Source organism: Scaptodrosophila lebanonensis, unplaced genomic scaffold, assembly GCF_003285725.1.
Source record: "Scaptodrosophila lebanonensis strain 11010-0011.00,11010-0021.00 unplaced genomic scaffold, SlebRS2 tig00000053-arrow-pilon, whole genome shotgun sequence".
In the NCBI taxonomy this organism is placed as follows: Eukaryota; Metazoa; Arthropoda; class Insecta; order Diptera; family Drosophilidae; genus Scaptodrosophila; species Scaptodrosophila lebanonensis.
In genome coordinates, this window is record NW_022060548.1 from 10,444,581 (window position 1) to 10,463,021 (window position 18,441).

At 37.6% G+C, this 18,441-nt stretch overlaps 2 protein-coding genes across 2 annotated transcripts in view; one reads left to right on the forward strand and one right to left on the reverse strand.

Annotated features, from left to right (window-relative positions):
- LOC115624144 (nicotinamidase) overlaps nt 1–18,441 on the forward strand; it is a 51,117-nt gene that overhangs the window by 11,885 nt on the left and 20,791 nt on the right. The window lies entirely within an intron of this gene.
- Nucleotides 3,082–3,699, reverse strand: LOC115624146. The gene is made up of 2 exons (XM_030518742.1): nt 3,331–3,699; nt 3,082–3,277 (listed from the first exon to the last, which is right to left on the reverse strand). Exons 1-2 carry the CDS (start codon nt 3,607–3,609, stop codon nt 3,113–3,115), a joined length of 444 nt encoding a protein of 147 aa, XP_030374602.1. The 5' UTR covers nt 3,610–3,699; the 3' UTR covers nt 3,082–3,112.

Consider the following 18,441-nt stretch of genomic DNA (forward strand, 5'->3'; position numbering starts at 1 on the left):
ATGAAATTACTTTAATTTGAATGGAAAATAATTTAAAATAGTTGCTTAAGGCGAGGTTGTCTGACCATGGCAGATGATTTGCACCCAAATCTGCCGAATTGCACAAGTATGTTATGAATTGAAAGTTATTTCAACTGGAACCAATAAAAAATAAACAATTAGTTAAAGTTTTGTGCAATAAAAAACTTCTTCTCGAATCAACTTCACATATTTGTGTGAAAAGTATTTGGTTTTAGCTCGAAAAGGTGCTGAAGAGCGAACTTTAAGGCTGCGTTGAATGTGAAAAGATGTGTAATTGAAAGGAAAAATAAATTAAATGAATACAAGCTAAAAAAAGTAGTTTTTGCTTGTTATTTTCTAAAACTATATAATGAACATATTTTGAATGCTCCTTCAACCACAAACAATAGTACGCTGGATTTATTAAAAAATTGAGCGAATAATAAATATATGTATTTCTTAAAATGTTTAATTCACTGCAAAGGGTAGGGAAGTGTGAACTTGTATGCAAAAAATAAAAAAATATTGGTGTCGGAATTAACCGCAAAGCAAAAACACTTAACTGGAGTGAAAAAATGAAATATTTACGGAATTTAACACTAAATTGGTAAAATATGTAAAATATTTGTAAGGCATTGCAGGCGATTTCCATAAGTTGATTATTGTTGCGCTATACATCAAATATTATTACAGAAATAAAAAAGGAATTGGAATGCATTGGAATATAAAATAAATGTAGTTTAATATACATAATATTTCTTTAATATAATTTAGAAATTTTTTATTTATGTCTGAGTAATTTATATTAACTTGTTTATGTATTGTTAATGGTATTAATTTGATTTTTAGTGTTTGATGTTATTTGTTTTTAATACTTGTATTTATTATTATTTATTAGAATAGATTTTATGGTAATTATTTTTATATAATTTTTATTTTATTTTTTTTTTGTTTTGGTAATGATTTTTTCTTCATTCTATTTTTAATATAACTTCTTTGTTTCGATAAATTTCATTTTTTATATTTTTATATAAATTATACGTTTTTTGTATACTGTTTTCATATATAAATAAAATATATGAATATTAATATATATGCATTTTTTGTTTTTTTTTTATTTTTAAAAAAATTGTTTGAATTATTTTTTTTTATTATTTATTATTAGTATTTTATATTATTATAAATTAATATATACGTACATTTGTTTAATTTGTTTATTTTTTATTAAGCAAGTAAGGACTTTTTTAATAATGCATAGTTTTATAAGTTCCAGTTATAATATTTGCCTACAAATGGTCGAGAAATATATATTTTTTTTATTTTAGCTTTATTTTAGCAACAATTTCAAGTTTTGCTGATAGTAAAACCTTTATAATATATCCCTTTTGGATCCCTCCACACATGACTTTTTGCATAATTTCTATATACATGTACACCTTTCGGGCACTGTTCATGGCAAATTGAAATCAAATCAGTGGCATTTGTGCACCAACCCCCTAAAACTAGATAGTAGTTGACCAGGATTGCTGTTGTTTATGTTGTAATTGCTATTGTTGTTGTGTTTGCTGTTGGCTCTGCTGCTACCGTTTTTCAATATTTCATGACTTTGCATATGCAATCAATAACGTAAATCAACGGACTTTGACTAAATACACGTGCCCTAACAACATTACGAGCGATTTGTTGCAACTACCCTGCCACTGCCCCACTTCCACATCCAGCACACTACTTTATTCCTCTAGCGCACTATGGGATGGCAGCTTAATTCTTTTGGTCTAAATACAAGTACCATGGTGACATGTTATGATTCCAACGTATTTTAAATAAAATAAATTATTTTATACATTTAAATTGTTTAAATAATTTAAATATTTTTGGAAAAGATTCGATTTCTTTTCCACATACAAGTATTTTCAAAATGATTTTTATAGCCATGATTAACTTTTGTTTTCTGGGTGCGTCTTACTTTTACAAATTTTTCATAATATTTTCAAGTATTTTTTCCAGCATTATCCAAAAGAATATAAATATAAAACATGTACTATAATTACCAGCTAAGAATTCGGAGAAATTCATTACCAAAGAAGTGTATAATTACGAACATTAGTTGGTATTTATTGGAAGATAAATAGCAAATAATAAAAAAATTGCAAAATAGAAGAAAATTAAATAACAAAACAAAAACTTAGCCGTTGTGAGAATATCCGAAAACCAGCTTAAGACATGTAATAGGCAGTATTTCTGATTCATTAAGAAAAGACTAGGTTTGAAAACAGTTGAGTTTTTTTTAAGTTTTACAATTTAACGTTCTTAGGAAATCTTTTTGATACAAGGTTTTATAAATTTTAAATTAAACTCGGATTTACATTATTAAGGAGTTCTTCATATTCATATACATAAAATGGAGTTTTGATTTATATTTAAAAATATACTTAATAAGCAGTCGAATTATTTTGGATACTAAGTCTATAAAAATTTTAAATTCAGCTCGGATTTATCTTGTTAAGGAGTTCTTCAGTCTCATCCACAAAATTACAGCCAAATCCAACTAGACCTGAACAACTTTCGAATTATTTTGAGTTATGAAAATTTGACGATCTTCTTCTTCTTGACTGGTCTTCAAACCCGTTATCGGGCTATGACCTGACGTAACACAGCTCTCCACGCGCCTCTGCTTCGCGCGCGTCGCTTCCAGTTGGTCACTCCGCAGGTAGTAAGTGCGTTCTCTACCTGGTCCTTCCAACGTAGGCAAGGCCTCCCCCGTCGTCGTCTCCCCCCAACATCCGCATCGAGAACTTTTTTCGCTGGAGCGTCTTCTTCCATACGCACGACATGACCTAGCCAGCTTAGCCGCTGGATGTTTATTCGCTTGACTATGTCAATGTCAGCGTAGAGCTCGTACAGTTCGCTGTTCCATCGTATGCGGTAGTCGTCGCCAACGCGTATGGGACCGAAGATCTTCCGAAGCATCTTTCTCTCAAACACTGCAAGAGCTGCTGCATCAGTCTGCGATATCACCCATGCTTCTGCACCATAAAGCAGCACGGGGAGGATGAGCGTCTTGTAGAGCGTTAGCTTGGTTTTTCGGGAAAGGTCTCTGCTACTCAATTGCCTACTGAGGCTGAAGTAGCATCGATTGGCTAGAGTTAATCTCCATTTGATTTCTAGGCTGACATCGTTGGTTGCTGTGACGGTGGTGCCAAGATACATAAAATCTTTCACCATTTCGAAAGTATAGTTTTCCACCGCGATCTGGGAGTCTGGTTGCCGCGTGTCCCTGCTAGAGGAAAACATATACTTAGTTTTGCTCTCATTTATCACCAAACCCACTTTTGCAGCTTCCTTCTCAATAGCCGCAAATGCTCCGGTGACGCCTCTCCTGGTACGGCTGATAATGTCTATATCATCAGCGTACGCAAGAAGCTGAACGCTTTTAAAAAAGATCGTTCCGCCTCGGTGTACACCAGCTTTGCGCACCACACTCTCCAGCAGGAAGTTGAAGAGATAGCACGAGAGGGCATCGCCTTGCCTGAAACCTCGAACGGTATCAAAGGGTTCGGAGAGGTCCTTTCCTACCTTGACGGAGCTACGAGTGTTGCTCAACGTCATTCTGCAAAGTCGCACTAGCTTTGCAGGGATACCGAACTCAGACAGTGCGGCATATACACGTTCCCTCCTCGGGCTATCGAATGCTGCTTTATAATCGACGAAAAGATGGTGGGTATCGATTTGAAACTCATGAGTTTTCTCCAGGATTTGGCGTAGCGTGAATATCTGGTCAGTGGTGGATTTACCAGGCATAAAGCCGCACTGATAAGGCCCAATCAGTGCTATCGCAAATGGCTTTAGCTTATCACACACTACGCTTGATATGACCTTATATGCGACGGAAAGAAGGCTGATTCCACGATAGTTGGTGCAGACCGTGGGATCACCTTTTTTTAAGACGGGACATAGGACACCGAGATTCCAATCATCAGGCATGCTTTCAGTTAGCCATATTTTGCAAATGAGCTGGTGCATGCACCCTACCAACTCATTGCCGCCTGCCTTAAACAGCTCCGCAGGCAGCCCATCTGCTCCCGCAGATTTGTTGTTTTTGAGCCGCTGGATGGCTGTTTCGACTTCGTCATGGCTAGGTGACGGTACTTCAATACCATCGTCGGCGATCGGTTCTGTGGGGTCATCTCCGCTGGCGGAATTGTTAACATCTTCGCCTGATAGAAGATTGGAGAAATGTTCCCTCCACAGTCTCAGTGCCGCTTGCCCGTCCACCACCAGATTTCCTTCCGAGTTCTTACAGGCTGACGCTGCGGGCTTAAAACCTTGTGTTAGACGCTTCACCTTCTGGAAAAATTTCCTAGCGTCGTTCCTGTCTCTACAAAGCTCCATCTCCTCTCGCTCTCGCTTTTCTTGCTCTCTCTTCTTGCGTCTAAAAAGCCGCCTCTCCTCCCTCTTCTTCTCCCGATATACATCATGCACAGCGCGCGTTGTCGCCGTCTGCAGGGTTCTTTTGTACGCGGCATTCTTCGCTGCAGTGGCTTCGCGGCACTCCTCGTCGTACCATTGGTTTCTCGGTAGCGGCTGTTGGAAACCAATGACATCTTCTGCGGCTGTGTGCAGTGAGCGGGAAATATGTGCCCAAAGTCCGCTACCAGTATCGGTTTCCGAGAACGGTTGAGAAAGCAGCTCAGAGAGTTGAGCGGAGTAAGCTTCGGCAGTCTGTTGTGCTAGCAGCTTTCCGACGTCTAGTTTTCGCTGCGTGTTGGGGCGTACATTTTTCGCCATGCATAATCGCATGCGGACCTTGGCTGCAACAAGTTGGTGGTCCGAATCAATATTCACACCACGGAACGTACGCACGTCCAGCACACTGGATGCATGCCTTCCATCTATCACAACATGGTCTATTTGATTTTTTGTCATTCGATCGGGTGACTGCCAGGTAGCTTTGTGGATATCAAGGTGTTCAAATCTGGTGCTACTCACCACCATGTTTCGTGCTGCGGCGAAGTCAATTAGCCTCAGTCCATTGTTGGATGTTGTCTCGTGGAGGCTGAATTGTCCGACTGTCGGGGCAAAGACGCGCTCTCTTCCAACCTTGGCATTAAAATCGCCAAGAACAATTTTAATGTCATGAGAGGGGCAGCGGTCATAGACTGTCTCCAGTCTCGCATAGAACTCGTCCTTGGTAATCTCGTCTTTGTCCTCCGTCGGAGCGTGGACGCAAATCAGGCTTATGTTGAAAAATCTCGCCTTGACACGGATGGTTGCCAGCCGTTCGTTCACAGGTGTGAACCTAGAGACACAGTTACGCAATCTCTTGCTGACCGCAAAACCGCATCCAAATTCGCGTCTTTCTGCATGGCAGCTGTAGTAGATGTCAAAGGCTGCTCTTTGGGAGCAACCCTGACCTGTCCATCGCATTTCCTGGATGTCGGTGATGTCAGCTCTTACTTTATTGAGAGCATCCGCCAATTGGATAGTAGCACCTCCTCTGTTAAGGGTCCGGACATTCCAGGTGCATATCCTTAAATCGTGGTCCTTTAAACGTTTGCTAGGGTCGTCAACTTTTGGGTGTTCCTTATCCGAGGCTGTTGTTATGTCCTTCACTGGGAGTAAAAAAAAAATTTTCATGTGGTGGGTCCCAAGCCCTACGCACAAACGCGCTGCACACATTTGCTCACTTACCAACTCCGGATGGAGCCGGAAAGCTACCCAGAGAGCACCGCGAGGAGGTCGTGTGTCAACTTGATGATGGCAGAGACAAAGATCACTCTGGCCATTTCCACGTTAATGGCAGTCAGAAGCTTTACATTGTTCTACCAAAACCCGAGCTCTCTATTTGACGATCTTACGAAATATAATGAATTCCATGTTTCAATACATATTTAATGCAGTTTGAATTTATTTTCAAAAATATTCATCTGCTATACCACAGTGTATCGTTACGTGCTATACGTTTAGCTACGTTTCATTTCACTTGCATATTTTGCCAATAAATTGCGCTTCGTGTGTGCCACGTTGCATGTGTGGAGTTGTGTGTCCCCTCCTTATCCTAACTTCAATCTTTCATTGTATGTATGCACATATGCATATATGTATAAGAGTATGTGTATATGGCGGTACAATTGCTCCGCTCTCCTGCTGCAAAAATGTCAAAGTTCAATGTGCAATTTAAATGCAACACCGCGCAATTGGTTGTCCCGTCGCAGGGAAGGAGCGCGCCAAAAAAAACTGCAGTACAAAAAAAAAGCAGAAATGAAATTCAACTGCAAACAATTTGTATTTAAATGCGCTGCAATTTGGCGCACCTAACGTTACCAGGCAGCGGTTACTGAGATGAAAGCTACAGCCGTAAGTTCTTTATTTTTTTTCGCGACTTTCGATGTTGGTGGTCGACTACCTGCGGCTGTTTTTAATTGGCAAATAAAAACGCAGCAAAAGAATATTTTGCATATGAAAGCGAAACAAATATGTACTTATGTGAATGTGTATTAGTGTAGGTGTATGTGTGGGCGCCCATTGTGCCAGTGATTGAAATATTTATGGCGAAAAACACGCAGCACGATAGCAGCAGCAAAAAAGTATGCTATAATAAAAAGGTAAATAAACTAGACACACACACACCAACACATACACTCATACATGCGATACTATACATATATAGAGGCATTCATAATCACCATGGAAACATTTTATTTTGCAATTCATGGCGATATTTCTCGGTTTGCGGAGGCATTTCTTTGTAACGCTACTGAATTATTAAAATTATTGGTCGCATGACTATCTCCTTATGGAATGGACAATGCTTTGCTCAACTAGTAGAGTAGTAGAGAAAAGGTGTGAAATCTTTTTAGCATAAAAAATCAATATTAAATTTTCATTTTTATCGAAGAAGTGAATTAAGTGGATATTGAAAGTTTAAGCTTTCGGTTCTTTAGTTAGTAAAACAATAATAGTTTTGCATGCCATTTAAGGATAATGACGAATACGCCTTTCTGAACTTTAACGCGCTAAGTTACATAACAAAATATATTATTAAATAACACTCCAATTAAGATATCGTTAAACTGCAGCTTTGAATTTAAAAGAGCGAGGGTAAATACTAGATAAATACTAGATACATATTTGGCACAGTAAGGTTTGGGGGAATAGAAAAAAATGTCACATAACAAAAGATATTATTAAATAACACTCCAATTAAGATATCGCCAAACTATCGCTTTGAATTTAAAAGAGCAAGACATTAATGAAACGCAGAAGTGAGCTTAAATGTTGGCAAGGTAAATACTAGCTAACTCTAGATACATTTTTGGTACAGTAAGGTTTGGGGGATTAGAAAAAAATGTCACATAACAAAAAATATTATTAAATAACACTCCAATTAAGATATCGCCAAACTATCGCTTTGAATTTAAAAAAGCGCTCCTTAATGTAATGCAGAAGTAAGCTTGAATGTTGGCAGGGTAAATACTAGAAAAATACTAGATACAGGTTTGGGCACTGCAGGAAGCATCGATTATTCAAAACATCCGCAATTGCCTGAGCTTATCAACAATAGCGCCATCTAAGCGCACTTTGTCAAAATCAAATGGAGTTGGTTTTTTTTTCCTTCTCCCTCCATTCGCGCTGTGGTTGTCCTCAATACCTACGAGTATGTTGTTGTTGTTGCTGTTGCTGTCCCTTTGATCCGCACACTGGTACATGGGTTAGTGGAACAGGAGATTGTTGTTGTCTATTGTCAGTTTGAAGTGCTCGATACACGAGCAACCAAATGTGTGATGAACACAGTCTATATACATGCAAAGTACAGATACACACACACACACACACACATACTTATACACTTGGCAACTCATTCATATGCATGACGATGTGTCCATTTTTGTGGCTTGTCATTAATGCATAAAAAATGCTAATGGCTAACGTTTATGGCGTCGCTTCAAAAAAAGGTGCAAACTGTTGTAGCTTGTTGCTGTTTGCTGTTGTTGTTGTTGTTGTTAACTGTTTGTGTGTGAGAGAGTGTTTGCAGAATGGTTGGCATAATGCTTTTTAAATGAAGTTGTGCGCCATTTGCCATTGAAGTTTGACTGTTTAGCTCTTTGGACGTCGTTGCAGTAACGGCGACTAAATTGAGTCGAAGTTTGTTATTTTTTTTTTTACATGTTTTCTTCCTATTGGTTTTTATGTAATGTAAAGCAATAAGCTGCAATGATGTGAATTCCGTTGCTGCGATATAATGCCTTTGGGACCTTTGGTCAAGTACTTGTAAATACCAGCATGCGGGGATAATGTAATCATTACAGTTTAAATGGAACACTGAGGTTCTATGCATCAAGCAGGGAAATACATAGTTAGGAATGGAAATAATTTGACTTCGTTTTAACAGAAAATACAGAGTAGAAGATATATTATATATTAAATATATTAGAAGATATATTATTATATTATATATTATCCATATAATGGGAGGAAGTACATTTCTGAGGTTTATTATTTTGTTCTTCGAATTAGCAAAAATTGTCATGTTTTTCCTTCCTTGGCTAGCTTTGCAGCACCGCATCCTATTTAGCTAATTTTTCACCGTTTCTGGCTTTATCTCATTTATTAGAACATATGTCGGAGACTTTAGTTAACCTGTCATTAAACTGACACATATCTTTTGCATATAAAAGACTTTTGTTAATAAAAAAAAAAGAAGTTTTCCATCTTAAAGTTGTTCAGCAGCCATTTATAAATACTTTTACATTTACCAATTATAAAGAACAAAAATGTATTCTAAATTCCTTTAATTTAAAAATGTCTTTTAATATATAATTGGCCAGGCATTCAATTTACATAAAAGAGCCATTATCATCAATGCAGTTAAATTGTTTTAAAACTTAACCATTTGCCCATATTTCATTTTACATTTTGTAATTATAGTAATGTCTGGAAGTTGGTTACGTGTTGGATTATAGATGCTTAAAAAATAAGAAATGTTAAGCTTCAAATCAATAATTGATTTTCAGTATCTAAAGTAGAATATATAGAAGTGAAGACTATAGAAGTGATATCTAAATGGTTGGGTCAGATATTATGTAGAACAACAAACCTTAGTTAGATTTATCTCACATTTTGCAGTCACTTAAAAAATTAATTTTGTTTTTAACACTAACACATAAAAACGAAAAAAAGCAGCACCAGAGCTCTTCATAATCAGCTCAACATTCAAAAGACATTTTATATAATTTCGAATATATTAATAACCATTAGATTTTCCTCACAATGCCGACACTAGTACTTGGCTGACCAGAATTTAAGTTAGTTAGCATAAGCTCCTTAATTTAAGTCTCACTTGTGGCTGACTAAACAGAAACATAATTTTATGACAAATAGACAAAATTTTAAATATTAATGCTTAAAGCGATTTGTTTAATACCAGTGTGAATGCTGAAAGGTAACTAACTATTAGCTACATAAAATATTTATTATTTGTTTACTTTAATACTTAGCCTTTGCCATTTGGCAAACTACTTAGCTTAGTATTTTCAGCAGAAATAGCTTTTATCGATTTTGGTTTTTGTAATTTTCACAGCAACGATTGAGAAAGCGCCGCAGGTAAATGAAATGAAAGTGATTCAAATGAAACTCATTTCTTATGCTGATAAGAAAAGGTTAAGCCATTTCCAAGTGACAATTTTGGTTACTGGGCTAATATTCTTAACACCTTCTTCGCCATGCCGAAGAGACGCGACGCGACACCACATTGCCATTGTTTTCAAAGTTTTCTATACCTGGCGGCAATCACAAACCACTGTGCTCCTAAAATTCAACCAAATAAGCCGCTCTGCGTGTGTATGTGTGCTGGTGTGTATGTATGTGTGTGTTGGTGTGTATGTATGTGTGTGTTTGTGTGGTTGCTTGCACGGCCACGTTTTAGTGTTATCTGCACGTCAACATCAAGCGCCAAGCCAAATGCGAAACGCGCAAATTTTTCAACAAACGTCCACAGAGAGCCATTCAGTGTCAGTGTTGCCGGTTCTTAAGTGTCATAAAAAGCTAGATCGGCAAGTGAAATAAGCCATAAATGGCTAAAAATAACTAATTAATAATTGTTTTCATTTGCATTGAAGCAAACAAGCTCTTCTATTCTGCTAATTTTTAGAGTGCGAGTATGTATGTTCCAATAGGTTTCTGCTTAATTAATTAATTAATTATTTTTATTTACTAAACAGAAAATAAGGCTGTCTATGTTAACAAATACAATAAAAGAAAACTGGATAAGTATGTACCTATACGTATAATAATTATATAAATTGAAACGTTAACAGAATGAAAAATATAACCTTGCGCTTATACAAACAGACGGTCAGACAGACGGACATGGATATATCAACTCGTCTTGTTATACTTATTATGTATATATACATTTAGAGGGTCTGTCATGCCTCCTTCTATGTGTTTCTCACATGCAGGGTATAAAAAGCGATAAAGTTATAAAAATATTTACAAACGAAGCAATCAGTTCACATCACAAAAGTCAGAAACATTAAAAAATTAAATTTCTTAAGATAGTCTCTGACCCTCTGAGGGGGAAGAATTATTTGCGAATTAGACAAGCTGAGAAAATGCACTTTTAAGTGAGAAGTGACTGTGTTTTCTAAGCCACAGCTATTATACCCCTTTTGTTGCATGCTTTGTAAGAAAGTCCTTCAAATATTCTTAAAACGCTAAAAGTAACAGTAGCAATTATTTTCTGGCGGGAAAATAGCTAAATTAGCTACACTGATTCAGAGCGACGGAGAGCTGGAGAAAAATGGAGGAAAATTTTGCATTTGTTTGGCCGCAAAGCGAGTGTTGCGCCCAAAAGTGTAGCGCGCTGAGTTCATTTCGTGAAGTTGTTTTTTCCATTCCACGAACGACCTCGAGTCGTGCCCGGCGGGAGGATGCGGTCTGGGGTCTGGGGTCTGGGTTCGCAGTCAAAATGGCAATTTATCATTTTGTATTTAAGCGCGGGCAGCGGCGCCGGCAGGTAGTTTTACGCAATTTTTTCACTTCTTTTTAGTGGGCGGGGAGGGGTGAGGAATGAAAGCAAATGAAATGCGAATGCGGCATGTGCGCCACGTATTTTTAGATACTAACAACTGATAAAAGCTCACACAGTGAGCTGCTGACGAAAGGAGAGATGGACTGATGGACAGAGTGACTGACAGACTGTCAGAGTGCAGTCGCAGCCGCAGTCGGAGCCGCAACCGTTAATGGCAACGTGTTTGAAAAGCAAAGCAAATGCTGACATGGCGCCTCCACATATAATACTTCTTCTCCTGCTTCTGTCTCCTCTCTCTCATCTTCCTTTCTTGGCAGCCATTTTCGGGGTCGAGGGCGCATACGCTCGAATATCCATCAATGTCTGCTGGCATCATCATCATCATCATGGTCGTCGTCGTACGGGAAAACTGCCACGGCGCGGCACGCACATGCCAATCGGCAGAACCGCATATATATTATATATACATACATATGTGTAGGAGCAGTAGAAATCGCATTGCCACTAATATACATTCCTAGCTCTATTCACAGCTCCTCTATTCTATACGCTTCCATTGTATACCCTAACAAAGCATACATGCAATAATTTTGTCACGATGTTTGCCACATACTGAGGCACCCCGCCAATTCCATTAGCTAGCTGTGCTACCGCGCATATAGAACGACAAATTAGATATAAATCCAACAAATAGACCATTCAGGTACTTGTGGAAGCAAAATTGTCTAAACAGACAGTGAAGCCGTGATTTTAATTCACTTATTACGATACAAAGACAAATATTAAAGCAACACTTGTTTTAGTAAAAATTTATTTTGTTACTGATATTTGCTAGGGAAGTTTTTATATAGCGAACCGATTATAACAATATTTCATCTTATTTATTATTATTATATTTATAAACAAATTAGCACTCGAATAAATTTCTGCAACGAAAGGGCAAGGATAGATAACAGATTTATTGAAGAAATTTTCATAAATAAAAAAGTAAATGTAGTAAGACGGATTTTTCCCTCGATTGTTTTTATGACAGCTATTCCAAATAATGGGGCTATAAATGTTTTGTAATAAACTAGAAACGCCTATGGATAGGGCAAGACTACGTTCGTAGTTTGGTGTCTTTAGCTGTTATCGCTCAAAAGTTATCGGCGATCATACAGTCGAACAAATTGACATATAAGCCGAAAGGCAGACGAACCTGTCGACATCAGTTTATCTTGTTATGCAGAAAAATAACAACAATATAATAACTATAATTTATTATCTCTTACGCTTTCTTTTGACTTCTTTTACGTTTTGGGAGTAGTGTATAGAAATATTCGTTAGGATGCATTGCATTCAATATCCTTTATTCTTTTTGTATGCCAGTCGCAACCAGTTTGCCATCGAATTTCAATGGCTTGTATTAAAGTTGGCCCCACCCAGCAAATACTCAAAAGAACACGCAAGAAAGAAAAAATTGAAAGCCTTTTAGTCGCAGCAGCCGCTATCGCAGTCATCACTATTGTGTGTATGTGTGTGTGTGTGTGTGTGTGAGTTGTATATGTATGACGCATTTACACCCACACACCTATACATACATAGAGAGAGCAGCTACCATTCATTGTACGCAAATAACGCAGAGCTAAATTTTTGGCAATTCAATTGACGTGGCAACGAAACCCAACACCCCACCCAGCTCCCAACCCCAAGAATACGTTTTGCCCGGGCCAAATGCCTTGGGGGCGTTTGCTTTTAAATGCGCCGCGCCACTTAGCGCACGCTTCCTGCCCCAAAACGCGGCACCTCTCTGCCTGCTGTACGAGCTGCTCCGCCTGGGCGTGTGCCGTACTGCGTCAGTTTATTAGCTGATCCTGCGACTTGACAAGCTACTTTTGACGCCTTGCACAGGAAGTCTTATGCGATAATTTACTTTTGCCGTGCGTCGGGCGTGGCAAATTATGCAAGGATTTTGTATGTTTTTCGTCCTTCATGCCTTCCTTGAGTTATGGACGAGCGGGGCCAACGTCAACTTAAAGTCTGAGCCGCACAGTCTCTGAGCCATGAGCCAACTTGTGACAAATGTCAAGAACTTGAGCTGCTCACCTCTGGCCTTTCAGTTTCAGTTTCATTTTCATTTTCGTCTCACTTTAGTTTTTTTTTTTTCCCGCCCAACGCTCCTCTGACTTTTTCGATTGGCACGTGGCACGTGTGCGCGCTTGTCTCGTGTTTTGGCTTCATTATTTCGAATTGTTAAAGTTTTTGCTTTTTCTCCTTCGAGCTTTCGTGCGATTGCAGCCAAATGGGTAACTACTTTGGCGCTTTGCTTTTATTACACTTTTTATACTATTTTCATTTAGTCAACGACTTTGACGTCGTCATCAACAACTTTAATCGAAAGCAATGCAATGGAAACTAAAGGGGGGCGCTGCCACCAGAATATTTATACTCGCAACTGGGCAGGTGCAGTCGACCTTCCATAAATAGAAGGCTGCAAGAGTGGCAAATTCAATTAAGGAAATGGCAACGTTATGTCAGTTTGAAAGGCATCTCTAGAAAATACTTTTTTTGGAAAGCATATATATGCGTACTATAGTTTGAGCTTCATTGCTCTGATATGGTAGGTAGCTGGAGTTAAGAAACTTAAGCATCTCTTATAACAAAACTAAACCTTTTTGCACTATTTGTATATGAATATTACTTACATACAAGTTGTTTCTATATCTCAGCCTTTATTCACGATCCAAGAAATGCTTTCGGCATATTTATATCTACTTAGAGTTTAGTAAGCATATCCTTGATTTTAGATATCCTTTCAAACATCTTTACAGATTGTTGCGGCCTTAAGTCACATTTTAAACTTCACTTTCCCTAATTTACTTTTTAAAGAGAGCAGCACAAGAGAAGCCTGCGGGAGTCTAGCGGCATATTGCCTTCTTGTTCAGGCAATATCCTTGTTAGGAGGGACCTGTGCAGCATTTCCCTTTCATCCCAGCACGACTGCATTGCTGCTGTTCTCCTCAATGTTTTGATATGCCGGTATCCACGTAAGATGAATATTGACCTGCTGAGCTACGGCAGTCAGTGATGGAGTTGTTTATGTTCGGATCAAATGCCTTAAGCGCCGCTTGGCTGCTCGAGTATACGTAAATCGACCGGCTACATAAAATACTAGTGGGGAGTAGGTGTCGTGAGGTCTCCTGTAACGTTCAAACACTGCAGTGATACGGAGGACGTTAAGAGAGTGTTAACCTCACTGCTGGGGAGCAGATTGCTCCTCCCACTCTCCCATTTAAATTCATAGACAATGTGTGGGGTGCGCTCCCATTCTTGATTTCTTAGAGCAAACTTAATAGACATTTTATTTTATAGACTTTTATGAGCACCATTCATTCAACATAAAGGCTATCCAAAATCGACAAGTTCATCATAGTTTGGTCATACTGTAGTTGACATACAAGTAGACTATTTGTTTTAGTCGAGGTGTGCGTTTTGCCTAATGCCGCGTAAATTGCTTCGCAGGAAAAGTTTTGCGTATTTCGCGTTATCTATTTACATATTACCCAAAAGCATTGCCTGAGATCCCCCATGTGGGGCCCTCTTGCCAAAAATAGTTTTCAATTAGTGTTGGAATATATAAAGCGTTGCGGCTTGGCGCCGATTCCGATACTAATGCCGAGAGCCGAGAGCTTCCAGCCTCGAGCCGCAAGCCGACTGCCGACTCCTGACTGTTTGCTTCTGCCATTTGGCTTTTTGCATACCTTAGGGAGTTGTACTTAAGCGAAAAGTTTATTTCGACTAAAACTTTTGCGGGGCGAGTCTGAGGCATGGGGAACATCAAATTATGCGCATTTTTATCGAGGCAGCAGCATAAAGCCGAGTGATTCCCATAATGGCCAAATTGTTTGTTTTCTTGTTTTGTTGTCTGTTATGAGTTTTAGTAAATTAAAGTCCAAGTGTTTGTTGTTGGTGTTCATGCCATTGTTGTTGAGACAGTTTGTTGTACAAAACTAATTTAAAGTGCACCCCAAACACAAAACCCCAATCCTAACTGCGGGCCCAGCTCTGTAGCTCCTGCCGTGCCTCTGCTGTGATCATTTCTATGGTTTGGTTTTGCTTTATAATTTAGCTGAGATTTTTCAAGCTGATTCATGCGGGCCACAAAGCAAAGGTCTGAGTGTGTGTGTGTGTGTGTGTCTGTGCATGTCTGTATATGTGTTGGCATAAATCATGGCCAGACTGGTTGCCTGGCTGGTTGGCATATTTGTTGTGCGATATTTTTATTTTATTACCTTTTTACCTAGACCAATGCAGCCATAACCCCAACCACTGCCGCAATCTGTGTATGAGAGTGTGTGTGTGTGTCTGTGCGTGTGTGTGTGTGTGTGTGTTGGCCGCAGCATATTGTGCATAAATCTTTAATATTAAGTAAACATATAAATATGAATTTATAGCCAGAGGCGCATTAGTTGATACGAGGTAAATATAAAGTTGAGCTTACGCCTAAGCTAAATCAAAATAAGATTTGTGGAAAGGAGCTGCGGGTGCTGTTGAAAACCGATTTAAGCCAAGAAAAGAAACACAACTCAATCAGTTTGGGGATGCTAGGATGGGTAAAAACAGAAAATTATTAATTGAAATTCATTATGCATGCAAGAAATTGTAAAATACGTGACGCGAATGCAATTAGGATTAAATCAAAGAATAACAATTGAGGGAAAGAAATGCAAATTAGTTAGTTATTAATAATATAATTTTAACAAAAAGTAGCAATAAAAGTATAGTATGTAGATAATATTTGTTGTGTTTATTATCGATTCGTCTGTTATGTGAAATATGCAGGCGAAGAATATTCTAGCTGTACTTAGCTATAGAAGTAGAAAACAATTTATAATTTTTTAAATGCAAAGCAATATTTCTATACAATAGGAATTGAGGACGAATAGCGATTGAAGGACACTTACAGTTCATAGAGGTCGACTGACAAGATGTAATATATGCTATAAATGAGATAATAAAGGCCTAATCCTTCACGAATGATTTTAAGAATATGTAGCGAAGAATTGACAGCTTAGATTGAAGACGACCGTAGTAAATAGTATATATAGTATTGGCTTTTGTGTTGTAGGAATTCTTATTAAAGAAAGATATTTGTTCGGCTTAAAACTGTTTTCTGTTTGTTTCCATGTTTTCGAATATCAATACGGCTTATATTATTGTCTGTCGGCATCTTCGATACATTGTATCCAACAGTGTACAGGAATCCATATTGGTTTTAATTTATTCATGTCTTTTATTACGAATTGTCTGATAGCACGAGGGAGAAAGGGCTGCGAAGAGAGTTTGGCGAACAATGCTCTATTGTAGATGGAAAATATTCGTTACTACAAATGGCCAAAATAATAGCAAATAATAATAATAAAGGCATTGGTAATAATAGTATAATGTTTCAAACCTTACAAAAAAAACATAATAAGCGAATGAAAATAAATTAATTTACTAAACTACACTGCTAATAGAGGCATACAATCAATTACTCAGCATCCCAGTTAACAAATGTGGGTACAGAGGTCCGCATAATAGCTGTTCCACTGTTGTATCGTTTCATCAGTTGGGGACGTTATATTTATGAGTTTTGTATCTTTTCAAAATGCAATCGATCGATGATTTTACAGATTTTAAAAGGAAAGAAAATTATCAAGCTCCGTTTCTTCTAATTCTAAACCGTAGACTACACAAATAGTCCGAAAACTAATTGAAATATTAAATTGAGACGATATTTGCAAGGCACTGTTAAATGAAAATTGTTTTATTCTTAAAAGTCAAACAATTAAATCACTTTTTATTGCATCCTTCTCCTGTTCGAATGAACAGCTAAACTATCTCACTATCATGGCAATTTCAAAAAACTTTCTCACATCCACAATGAGAAAGTTAATTAATAAACAAGCAAGGCTCACAACTCATAAAACTTCATTATAAAAAGTTAAGCTATTTTTGAAGTTGCGCGAGGAAGTTTTCAACTTTTAAAAGCTTCTTACACCTATAAATGCACGCACACACATATACATATATACAGACAATTTATTAATAAACAAGACAACGAAATTAAAGGGTGGGGTTTGAGCTAGAATTGGGTTGTATTTCTAATAAAGGTAGCTAGATGTAGGCAGAAGAGTCCATTTGAACTACTAGGAAGGGAAAAAGGGAAACGATTCAAAAAGTTAAATTGATTCGGAAAACAAAGCGATAAAGTCTGCTGTTTCTATGAGAAAATATGGGCTCCATATTTTGCATTTACTCATTTGATGTGTTGTTAAAAAAAGATTAATTTTGTAAAAAAAAAATTGAATTTATGAATGCTTTCAGATAAAAGAAAAAAGATTAAGACGACATTATTAAATTTAAATTACTTGAACATTTAAACGAAATAAATTAAAATTTAATCTGTAAATGTATGGATGCAATTAATTCTTTCATTATATGTAAAAAAAAACATGAATACACAGTTACATTACAAAGTAAATTGATTCTTATATTATATGTATTTCATGATTTTAACATACTATATAGGAACGATAGCGCCTAGAAGTATTATACCACATATTATAAAATCGTTTAATTAGTTTTGATATATGTGTAAACAACATTTTATTATTAATCAACTAGTATTCGACTACCTCGAAAACCAATAAATTTTTCAAAAATATAAGCATTTTTAAAGCCAATATTTTCTGTCCTTTATAAAGTTCATATCAGATGTTTCTGCCATAAGTTTGAATAAAAGAAAATTATGTAGTTGTGGAAGTAATTAAGATTTGCGTTCATGTACTTGCAGCAGTTGCCACTTAATGGGTAGAAAGACTTGAGTGAGTTGAACCGTGAAGGGCGGCACCAACAATGGTAGCGGTAGCTGGCTGATTGAAGGAGTGTTATAATTCAAAGTAAATTCCACTGCAAGCATACATACTTCAAAAGTCTCTCTATCTCCAGCTACAACTCAGTGTCTGCAGTGTCTGACACAGCCATTAGCTGGCTGGCTGGCTGGCTGGCTGACTGACTGACAAGCAAGTTTCTTGGTGGGAGCTAGTGAGGGAGTGAATGAACAATTACACACATTTGTGCCCTCCAACTAAGGCAATTTTCGCACTGCGGCATTGTTTTTGCGTAACTGTACTTTTGACGCGATTAAAACCACGCTCTCCCTGCCACTCACATATCAACAATGAACAACCAACTACAGCTGACTGACTGCGTTGTTGATGCCGACCTACCCATATGGAATCAACGTCAAACGTCAAACTTTGGCTGCAACCATTAGCGTAGTTTTCCCAACTGCTGAAAAGCGTTTGCACATTTCACAATAAAGCTCAGCAGAAACATTTTGAACAAAAAAAAAAAAAAAATTAAACAATAAAAGGGTTATACAA

Coding starts and splice junctions, on each gene's coding strand:
- LOC115624146 (XM_030518742.1), bottom strand. CDS start 3,609: ATGACGTTGAGCAACACTCGTAGCTCCGTCAAGGTAGGAAAGGACCTC. Junction 3,278..3,330: donor TTGAGAAGGAAGCTGCAAAA/GTGGGTTTGGTG, acceptor TTCCTCTAGCAG/GGACACGCGGCAACCAGACT.